This window comes from Apis florea, unplaced genomic scaffold, assembly GCF_048593485.1.
Source record: "Apis florea isolate Af1SG1 unplaced genomic scaffold, ASM4859348v1 contig_2272_pilon, whole genome shotgun sequence".
NCBI lineage: Eukaryota > Metazoa > Arthropoda > Insecta > Hymenoptera > Apidae > Apis > Apis florea.
The window spans coordinates 7,165,548-7,177,624 of NW_028256549.1; the positions used below are offsets into that span (position 1 = coordinate 7,165,548).

The 12,077-nt window shown below is 32.3% G+C and overlaps 1 protein-coding gene and 1 long non-coding RNA gene across 4 annotated transcripts in view; one reads left to right on the plus strand and one right to left on the minus strand.

The window, feature by feature from the left end:
* Window positions 1–12,077, plus strand: part of LOC100863068 (fibroblast growth factor receptor homolog 1) — an 82,247-nt gene that overhangs the window by 49,696 nt on the left and 20,474 nt on the right. For all 3 annotated transcript variants that reach the window (XM_003695874.4, XM_012489924.3, XM_012489925.3), the window contains exon 2: window positions 594–733. In XM_003695874.4, the coding sequence (XP_003695922.1) occupies window positions 649–733 (85 nt within the window). In that variant the 5' untranslated portion in view covers window positions 594–648. The remainder of the gene's footprint in view (window positions 1–593; window positions 734–12,077) is intronic.
* Window positions 1–12,077, minus strand: part of LOC147658460 (uncharacterized) — a 64,343-nt gene that overhangs the window by 41,183 nt on the left and 11,083 nt on the right. The gene's annotated exons all lie outside the window — the stretch shown is intronic.

The window sequence follows — 12,077 nt, forward strand, 5'->3', positions numbered from 1 at the left end:
AGAATTTTCGAACGCCAGAAACACGTCCGGTGTGCATCCTTGCACTCGACCCCATAGATCAACCGTGATGCAGCACCGTAACCCACTCGCACTCTCGAGAACCCCTCGCGGGGATCTGTTCTTTAGAGGATTAGGGTTGAGGGAACGCTCGATTTCGTTCGAAGGGAACGCGTTTAATTTAATTTAGTCTCTTAAAATAGCAAAATTCGAATCGAATGTTAGCGGTGAAATTTTATTTTTTTTATAATTATACATGAAAAAAATATGTAAAAATACAAATAAAAATGATATAATAATATATTTTAATTTTATTTATTTATCACGTTAAATCTAATAAATGATCGCGAATATTTAAAGTGGTGTATAGATTTTTTTGGCTATTTTGAATTTTCAAAATGGCGTTTGGAATCGATTGATTGAGCATGCAAGATTTGATTGTTTTAAGTTTTTATGAAATTCTTACATTATTATATTAAATTGATCGTGAATTTTTTTTGTGTTCTTTTTTTTTTTTGTAGAGATTAAAAAATTGAAAAGAAATTTTTAATTTTACACACGAAGAGAACTTGGTAAAATCTTATTTTCTGTTGCAGAAAATCATCGATGCCGCGCCACTAGATACCCTTGCCCATTGTCGAAGAAGTCGGGATGGCGATTGTAAAATGTCTCATCGTTGGGATACTCCTGATGCTGGAGATCGATCGAACTACCCAAGGACAGCTGGTTCGACTAGGTGAGAACTTATAATCGTGTTGGCTCGTACAGGATTAACCAGTATACTCGTGGCACGAGCGGATTTTTCTAATAACTTAATAGATTTTATCTGGGGAGCATTATACGCACCCTCAGACACGTATTTTATGTTTTTTGCACTTGTTCTATACATATATATATATTCGTAAGAAAATGATACGCATAAATAACAAAGTATTATAAATTGTGTATTGCAAATAAAAACGAAATAGTCTGATTTTTGATGAAATTGCGTTAATAATTCGTTTATTTATTTCGAAGCAAAATTAATAAAGATATTAAGTTTCTCATTTATATTTTCAACATTTGGTTATTTGACTTGAAAGATAACTTTTTATTAATATTTCATCTCTCAAAAACAAACCGTTACACCTACTTTATCCTTTCAAAAATGCATTTCTCACAACAATATTAATTTACAATCACGATAAAAGTGAATCTCAGAGGAACGTTGAAAACACTGGCCTAAAAGTAATACAACCAAGAGTTACTATGTTCTTTGTATGGTACAACGACCTCGAGAAGAATGTCTATTTCGAGAGGAGGACCATAAAGGAAGGAAAAGGCGGTAAAAGCACGGAGTGCACATGAAGTGAAAAAATTGGTGGAATCGCGTGGATAGCGATCGTCGTCGCGATTCTTTCACGGAGGATGAAAGCGAAAAATGCTAAAAATACACGGAAATACACCGACCCTGTACGATTAAGTATAGCGGTCGAACGTTCGTTCTCGCTCTCCCCACTTCGCCCTTCCCCGCTTCGACTATTTTTTCCATCCCAACTCTCGAGCGTATGAAATATTGTAAAATTGTCCAAAAATGCGTAAAAAGGCTTGGAAACAAATTTCTCGATGCTTACCTCGGGCACAGTTTGAATTTGTAAGGGGAAGAGGGGATATTTTCGTCCGGGCGGAGAAAGAGAAATGATTACAGGATAGGGGAAAAAAGAAATTCGAGGGTGAAATGAAAAATGTAAAGGAGAAAAAAAAAAAAGAAAAAGAAATGAGTGGAAGGTCGAAGGAAGAAGTCGAAAAAGATGACGAGTCTCGATCGTAAGAAAGTATGTATATATTCCTCGCGAGAGGAAGAAGCTTATTTTTAATTTTGTTCCTTTGGTTAGGAGAGATGGAATAGAAAAAGGTAAATTTTAGATTCATGAAATTTCCTGAACCTGAAATTTCGTAACTCTTAAAATCAAGAATACTTTATTACTTTTGTTATTTTGATAAATTTTGAAATTTTTCAAATCCAAAATCAACGGTAATTATTTTATTCTTTTACAAAGTAAAGATATAAGAGAATAGTTGAAAAAAAATATTTTGTGAATTATGAAGTGAACGAGAGTGAGATTTTGAGGTTAGGAAAATAGATATGGCAACCGTGTGCGATAACGTGTCTTAAATTTCGAATTTTTCTTTCATGAAGGTATTTACGTTCGCACGAGTAAATTATTAATGAGTTTCAATTAAATATCTAAATTTTTGAATGTTTGATCGTAATTTTCAAGTTTATTTGCAGCTTTAGAAATATTCAAATCTTTATCTTTTTCATCATCAGTTTTCCCGTATAGAAAAATCCTTTTTATATTTTTCAATTTATCAATGTGTCTATATATTCGGAATTTTAATTAATTTAAAGATATTTTGAAAATCGAAAAAAAGTCTTCTTCCGTTAAAAACTCATTTCTAAAGAAAAGATCAAATCAAAATAAAACAGCAGCAAAAAAAACAGTCATTATTGCGAGCGTTTCTTTCAACAATTCCTCTTCGCATGCTCGTTTCTTCATCATCGAGCTTTTTCTCGATCGTTGAAAGACAACGGGAACTCGCACGTGGTGGAATTTTGAGAAATCAACTCGTCGGAACGAAACCCATAAGCGAGTCTTTGTTCGTTCGTCATACTTTGGCCTTTTTCCAATCACGTGCTACATAATTTCTTAATCCATGTTCAGAGAATCGATGCTCGTGCAACTATTCCCTGAGATTATAATTCCTTTTTTTGTTAATTCGAACACTCTCTTTAATTTGGAATTTTCTTTACTCATGAAACAATTGAATGTATGATTTCTATATTTCATATCTAGAATCAGTGCACGTGAAGTAAACGTATAACAATAGGTTTTCATAAAAGTTTATTTTATACAAATAATTTAAACACGTTAAAAATTATTTTTGATCAAAGCTTTTTATTCCTCTGTCAAACGATTTTATTACTTTTACTTTAATTCGATATTCCTTTCTTTTGTGAACCATTTTTGGAAATAACTGTTGAAATAAGGTTGAAAATCGAAATGATCGTGAGGTTTCAGAGAGTCAGATTAGCGTGACGGCTAGACAGACAATACATGAACGAATTGAGTATTTTTAAAACGTGTACAAAGGGGATGAGAACGTAGACAAAAATAAAAGAGAATGCCTTTTTTGGATGGAGATAAATTCCATTTATCAGATATGGAAAATATATCTTATGGTATGTAAAATTAACTAAAATTTCCTGTTATTGTTGTTGAACATCTTTCTTACTGTAGATTTTTCCACAATTCCTTAAAAATTGATTTCGAAGAATTCGGAAAAATCTAAGTTACGAATACTTTTATAATAAATTTAACTTCTTTCAGCTAGTCTTTTCTTTTAAATTATAATTTTTTTTAATGTTAGGACAACAATATACGAAATTTATCTAAATTAAAAACATATCTGTATTTACAATTTAAAATTATAATAATAATCTGAATGATTTAATCATTTTGATTACGATTGTTTCATGATTTCAGAAATATTTTCAACAAAAGTGGGCTATAAATAACACTTTTAATATAAATCGATTCACGATCGAGTAGATATATATATATAAATCATGATTTCTTATTGAATTTGGATTAAAGCGAGCTTTGATTAAAATATGAAATTAATTTTGACGATCTTAACTTAATCAGGAAAGCAGAATATCTTGATTGATTACAATGAAAAATTATACGTACTTTTAAACTTGTTGAAAATATTATTTCGTTCTGTTTAGAATCGATCGTTGTTCAAAATATAAATATACGTGTATAAATTTGTTTGTTTGATTCCAATCACTTTATTTGAATACTAAATTTGAATTTTTTTTAAAACGTGATAATTTTAATGAAAAATTGCAATTCAATTGTAAAGATCAGATCGTGGATGTAGAATTTGAATTTTACAAAAACTTATCAAGTATAAATGATATGCTAAAAGATATAAAATATCAAAAGTGTATAATATTATATAACATTTGAAGAAAGCAAGTTTCTATCTCTACAAAGATCTTTTAAAAGTCTAATTACGACTTAATTTTTTGAAATTTTCTTCAATCATTTCGAAATTCAGAAACGATAACGAACAATCAAAAATCCATAAGTTTTCTAGATTCTTGCAGACATTTCTTTGGAATGGAATGACAAAATAAAATTCTTCTACGTGTTACCTGAATTATCTTATCTTCTTCTTGATTATACTCTTAATTATTAATTACAATTCAATCTGTCTAAATATGAACGTGATTCAAGCTAACAACTATTTATTACGTTTATCACAATGTTTCTTTTCACCAATAAAACCAGAACACAGAATCCTGCGCGAAAGATTTCAATTTATCCTGTTAAGAATGGATTTTTATCTAATCTAATGAAAAAAAAAAAAAAAAAAAAAAAGGCTTATTCAACTTTATCATAACTCATGAAACGTTGAAAGACATTGATTCGTTATATACTTACCTTTATAAATATTAAAATCTGAACGTAACTTTATAAAAATTCTAAAACTTATTGCATCTTCGCATCTTCTGTTGCATCAGAATCAAAAGAAAACGTAAAATATAAACTTACGACAAGCAAATTGAACTGTCTGTTTTTAAGAATATATAATTTAAAAACGTGTATAAAACGAAATTAAGCAAAAGAATGGAATTGAAATTCCACAGTTAATGAACTCGGTTCGTTTCTACCCCTCCATCACGGTTTCCATTAAGGTTTTCATGCAACAATGGAAACACCGGACTTCCAGGAAACCTTGTTGAATTTCATTGGTCGAACGGAATGGAAAACGCAACATCTGGTGAACAGATACCGACCCTGGTCCCTAGACGTATCCTATTAAATGCCTTCTTCAAACGGTATTTTGCTGGAACCCTGGATCTCGTTGGAATTTCCAACAATTGCACACGTGCGATCATTAAGTAAATCGATGAGAACCTGATGCTTACGTAGGGACTATGGACTACCTGTTCAAGAAACCTTAGGTATTTTCTTAATGGTTCATAAATGGCAAAAAATTTTGAACGTACATGCACATCCGTTTTTTATAGATAGATCTTGCTACAGAGATTTTATTTTATCTTTTATACTTGGGATAGATTGCAAAAGAATATTATACAGTAAGTGAGTTAATATAAATAAAATTTTGAAGTTTATTATTATTATTATTATTTGTTGTTTAAGAAAATTTTCAAATTATTATTCTTCAACAAAATCTAAGAAATTTTTTCAAGACTCTAAAATATATAAAAATTCTAAAAAATCTTTTGAAAAAAAAATTGTCAGGAAATTTACCAAAAATTCTTTTGAAAAAAAAAAAAAACATTTTCTAAAAATTTACAAAAATCTCACTCTCCACTTTCCATCGCAAAATCCATGAATCCAAAATTTTATACAGTAAGTGAGTTAATATAAATAAAATTTTGAAGTTTATTATTATTATTATTATTATTTGTTGTTTAAGAAAATTTTCAAATATTCTTCAACAAAATCTAAGAAATTTTTTCAAGACTCTAAAATATATATAAATTGTCAACAAATTTACCAAAAATTTTCCAAAAATAGTTCAAAAATTTCACGATCTTTTTGGAAAAGAAAAAAAAACATTTTCTAAAATCTAAACGAAAGAAATTTTTTCAAGACTCTATTAAAACTCTAGAATATATATTCTAAAAAATCTTTTGAAAAAAAAATTGTCAGAAAATTTACGAAAAATTTTCCAAAAATAGTTCAAAAATTTCACGATCTTTTTGAAAAGAAAAAACATTTTCCAAATGAAAGAAACTTTTTCAAGACTCTATCAAAACTTTAAAATATATATTCTAAAAACTTTTGAATAGAAAAAAAAAAAAAATTGTCAGCAAATTTACCAAAAATTTTTCAAAAATAGTTCAAAAATCTTTTTGAAAAAAAAAAAACATTTTCTAAAATCTAAACGAAAGAAATTTTTTCAAGACTCTATTAAAACTCTAAAATATATATTCTAAAAAATCTTTTGAAAAAAAAATTGTCAGAAAATTTACGAAAAATTTTCCAAAAATAGTTCAAAAATTTCACGATCTTTTTGAAAAGAAAAAACATTTTCCAAACGAAAGAAACTTATTCAAGACTCTATCAAAACTTTAAAATATATATTCTAAAAACTTTTGAATAAAAAAAAAAAAAAATTGTCAGAGAACTTATCAAAAATTTTTTTGAAAAAAAAAAAAAAAAAAAGATACTTTCTAAAAATTTACAAAAATCTCCACTTTCCATCGCGAAATCCACAAAATACTCCTATCCATCTAAAATCCATTCAAAAGCCTTAAAAAATGTCAAGCACCCTTTCAAAATTTCAACCGATCTCTGCAAAACCATCCTCCCGAATTACGCCTCCCGAAAACGCGAAATTCATTCTGGACGAGGAGGAAAAAGGGGACGGCGCGAGCAATCGTAACACGACGAATGGAAATGGGCGAAATCAGGACGCGGCCGGTGAATTTACTTTCCGGCAAGTGAATTTATTGATAACGGGCCGAAACGCGAGCGTTGCAACGATCCATATATATGTGTATTATTATGATTGAGCTCAATTGTCCAATTGGCCGGTCATTGAATGCCATATGCGGCCCGTTATTAGCGGCCCGTCGACGCACGCATAATATTCTCAACCCGGGTTCGGCCGCGTTTCCACGGGGGCCCCGTGCTCCTCTCCTCTTGTTCTCGCGCTGCGAAAATGAGAGCCTCTGCCAATCCTTTGTCTATTAAATGTATTCAACAGGGTAATAGCGGCTGACATTACCAATTGGACAATGAAAGAGATGGCTGCGTACCGCGATTTCGAAAGGGGGGACCCGGTTGGGGAAGGGGGATGCCAAATATATTATATATAGTAGTAGATGTACAGGTACATCCTTCGACTGGAAAAAAAAAAATTGTTTCTTGTTTCTAAAACGGAATTAACAATTATACATTATTAAACAGTAGGATATAATTAATTATTCGACCAAAAAAAAAAAAAATTTAACCACATTCGTTGATTTATAAGATGTTACGTCACATTGACGCACGTGAAATTAAAAAGAAAAGAAGAATAATAGGAGGTATTTCAACAGGCCGCTCGAGTAGAGTTTAAGCACACGTTCCGTGCCGTATTATAATACGAAGAACTGGGCATGCGCAACCTGTAGTTGAAGGAGCGAACGAACAACGAAAGGAGCATACTTGACCTCGGGTAAAGCCGTTGCAGCTTAATTACGATTGTCCGGCATCGAAGCGGGGCTGCGTACGGTCATTAAGATAGGCAGCCGGTCTTGAGCCAGTGTCCCTTAATCTCTCGAAAGGGATCATCCTTTTTAAGGTATAATTATGCAGGCGTGGAGCCGAGTTTTGTTTCCAGCTTCTCGTTTTGTGGCTCTCTGCCCAACTAAAACCCAGTTGAATCTCCCGCCGTCAAACCGTTCAACGTTTCTATCTGTCAGGCCATGTCTCTTTTATCCTTCCACCTTTTTTTCCTTCGCTCCCTCCTCCCCTCGTTTTATACGCACGCCGTTTGTTTTATATCAAACGTTATACGGAAGATCTCCCTCGAGAGACGACGACGACGGCCTGGAATCTTAATTAGAACGTCCATACCCCGCGTTGAGAGGAGGTTCCTCTCCTATCTTTGGATCCGGCTTCCCAACTGGTGTTATCGGCTATCCTTTTTAGGGATTGTTTGGCGCGTCGATGCGACTCGATCAAAACGTGGCAAAAGAATAACGGGACACATGTTGTTCCATTATTGCTCGACTGATCCTCTTCTGGATACTCTCTTCGGGTTAGTGGGTTTGTTAACAGGTTTGAGAAGAATGGAAAGATATATCTGTAGATCTAGGCGCAATCTTACGTGTATTGTACTTTTATGAGCATAATGTATCAATTATACTGTTCTATCTATTGTCATAATGTATTATTTTTCACCATTTTGTTCATTTAACGTTTCTTAAATACCGATAAAATTTGAATAAATCTTTAAAAATGATACTTTTGTATTTTTCGATAATTGCTATAAAGATCGTTTCAATTTTTTTATTTTGATCTTTTATTTTTGTAACGGATGTATAAAAAATGTGGAATAACTCAAACGACTTTTTAATCTTCCAACCTCTGTTTTTGTTCGTGTTTGTATTTAATAATTGTACAATCATGGCCATTCATTTAATAATTCACTAAAGAGGCTGAACAGAATGGGATTTGGAATTAAAATAAGGATGAAGATGCACGGTATAAATTCCTTGAAAGGGGAAATTGTTTTAAAATTACTTATCGAGGCGAAACTTTGTACAAAAATAGTTGTTTTAGAGCTAATTGTAATTGGTTGTCAAGCAAGAGAAATATGTAAATTGGAAGGGTTGGACGAGGATTCGAGATTGGTAGTCTTGATGAAACTCTTGGAATGGAAAGTGGATAGTATTCGAGGGAAGAGGATTTGAAAATAGAGTATACGAAATAGATGAGATAATAAGATATGTTTAATGGAGATATTCAGTGAACTTGAGTGAAATTGAAATGATGAAATGGCGTTCCATTGTGAACGAGAATATTAAATGGAAATTTGAAAGATTGGGGTATTTATATAACGTATATAATAATTTTGATTATATGGAATGGATAAATCAAATTAACAAAAGGTCGCTCACTCTAAAGACAGATATTTTTAAACGATTTTTAAACGACGTTTCGATATTTCCAAATTCTTATCACGATTCTTGGAATGATTTTGAACAACAAATTTTCATTTATCATTCTAGAAAATTATTACTAGAAATACTTGCAAGAAAAGTTCCGTTTTATTTTTCTAATTAAGCTAATTGTTCACAATTTAACGTTCAAACATTTATAAAATTTAAACATTATTTCGTTTGCATTAGCAAAATGATATTCTGCCCAGACAAAATAAATACCATCGAAATATCAGATCAAAATAAAAAGATAAAAACGTGGTCGAGCATTATCTATTGTTTATTTCACGATAATACAAAATTCCCGTGGATTATTTGAACGAGTAAGAACAATAATTAGATTGCAATCTATCCGTCCAGATAATTATTTCATCGGTATACTAAACCGTGTTAATCTTGTTCCCTGAAGAAAAAAGGATTCCACGATCGGTTTACCCTCGTCTCTAGAATTAACACGATCCTCGTAATCCGCTTGACGCATCAATTAATCCTTTCTGCTCTCAAATTTCACACTTGAACTTATCTTCGAACGGTGTCGAAACCGAGGAAAATTAGTTCATCAAAAGACGATGATATCGTTTCTTTGGATTTATTTGTTTGAAATTATTTTTATTTTTCTTAGAGATATTTTCAAATTTTATTAATTTCATTCCAATATTCGTGCAATAGATAATTTCTTTGTTAAAATTATTCATGATACTATGCAATAATAAATTCAATCATACAAGAAGATTATTTTGTTGGGGAAAAGGAAATTTTTGAGAAAAAGTTTCATAAATAATAAAAAATTTTCAAATAATTAATTATTGAAATCACAAGTTGAATAATCCAAAATTTTATTCGATTATACTGATATTCTAGATTTTGATAAAAAAAAAAAATACAAATGACAATATAAGTATTAATTATTCTTTTCCATCGTGAAAATTTAAAACTTTTGAGACACGTTTTCCTCATCTTTCTCGAAATCGATTAACACACAAGACAACTTCTCGAATCGAAAATTAAACATTTCTCGAGGTAACGAATTGGCAAATTCATTGACATGTATTAAAATACGCCTCGAAACAAAGAAGTAAAATATCGTTTCGTCACAAGAAGCCAAGGGGGGAACTACTCCGTTTGTTCCGCGAGGAAAAAACGCGGGGGCACGAAAGGGAGAGTTGAACAGAGTGATATCGTGTTTCTATAATTAATATCGTACATTCAATCTGGCCGGCCGAGTTCGAGCGCGAAAAAGAGCCCTCTGGGTCAGATTCGGGGTCGGATTAAGGCGATCACGATACGATCTAACCGCGTGGGATCGAGGTAATCCGAAACCATCGAATTCTATGTCCAACCCTCCTCCCCCCTCCTTCTTGTTCGAGGTGAAAAATTAGGACGTAGCCGAAACGGATTAATCTGGCCACTTGAAAGTTACACGAGCCGATAAACGCTAGGAATTTATCCCTTTCGTGGTCGAGGGGATGGAAATTGATATCGAGGGTAATACTCGAGTATCGTATGATACGTGTTTACTTGGCCAGAGAGATAAATGTTTGGTTTTGATTGTTAATTTCAACGACAGAACCGATAGATTTATAAATTTCAGATCGATAATTATTATGGATCGTTTTTATTTCGATAATTTTCTTTTGAATTTTTCTGCATATAACGGGATCTAGGGGAAAAATAAAAAAAAACTATACCGTGATCGGCATCGTGGCTTATTAAAACGCGAATAATTATTTCAAAGGATAATTCTTTCACGTTAAAAAGCCTATCTAGAAGAGATAAACGAGAGAAATTAACATATAATTTTCGATGATTAATTCGATATTAAATGATCGAATGGAAGAACAGACATTGACGGATAAACGAGGCTCGTCCCCGTCGTGATAACAGATCATCACTCGAAGACTCGCAAATTTCCATTTCAAATATCCCTGAACCCTTCTTCTCCGTCCACTAATGATCCTTACGCAATCGAACTTTATTCTCCAATCCCAAATTTAAATCCTTTCCCCTCCCTACCTGCTACCTAAGCAATCTAATTACCCCCCTCGTAACATAAATCTCCCGGATTCAATCCACCCGATACAAATAAACGAGCCACTCTTCGCCGAGTGCGTGAACACAGTGAGGCTTCTAAAAGGATGGCCGGAGGGGGGCCGAGATAAGGCTTGGGAACAGCTTCTGCCTCGAAGGTGTTAAAGGGGGCGCGCAATTAAAGGGACATAAATCACCGTGCTGTCCTCTAGCTAGCCCTACGATAGTTATATCTCGTTATACCTCGGCTGGTGGCTATTTTCGAAGCAAATCGGTTTCGGCCATTTTCGTTTCGCCAGGGAGTGGAGCAGGGCTGTTGAAGATTGTTCTTGGAACTCTCGATTTTCTGTATTCCGACCGAGGCGTTTATTCGTTTATTTGCTTATTTCGATGGGTTGTTAATTTTTTTTTTCTTTTTTTCTAGAAATTGTTAGATCTTGTTAAACTATTTTTTGATCAAAAAAAGAAAAAATTCGAATTATTATTTTTCTCTTTCGAAAGATCGAGTTTCCTTTAAAAAATTAATTATCGTTTGTTGTTAATGAAAATTGTATTACATTACGATGATAGGATTTTAAATTGTCGTATATTAAAATCAGCATTGCATTAAATGAGTGTATATATTTGGTAATTAAACGAGACACATTTATTTATTATCCGAACGAAAGTATAAAATTATCCATTTCGTCAGAAATTCATCCTTGATCGATGAAATAATGAAACGAAGAAGCGAACGAACGAAATCGATTCGTTGCTTGTTGACGTTTGAGCCAGATGAAAGAGCACGGTTGCAAGAGAAGTTACGAATATTTTTGGAGTGGTGTTTACGCGGTTGGATACGCGTATCGTAGCCTTTGCCTGGTGTCCCTGGACGTTATTTCGAAGTGGATGCTTTTCCAAAGTTATTTCGAAGTGGCAGCTTTTTATAAAATATCAGAGAGTCGAAATTTTCCGGAGGTTTCGAAATTCTTCTTTTTCTCGAAAAAGAAAAAAAATATTATTACTTCAACAGATGATGATGATAATCGTCTTTTTGATTTAGAAAAAAGGAAAAAAAAAAAAAAAAATTAAAACGATCGTATTAATCGTGCCGATTAAAATGTGTCAACGGTTTGAATCTATAAATCTATAAATTGGATTATTATCAGTTTGGATAAAAATTAATTCATATTTTCACGATACGATTCTTGAATATTAAAAATTTGAGAAAGATTTTATAAATTAATTTTCACTTGGCGGAAAGTGGAATCGAATTTTTGATATATAATTTGCCAAGATATAAATCTAGGGGAGAAAAATCTATCTATTCGTAATCGTG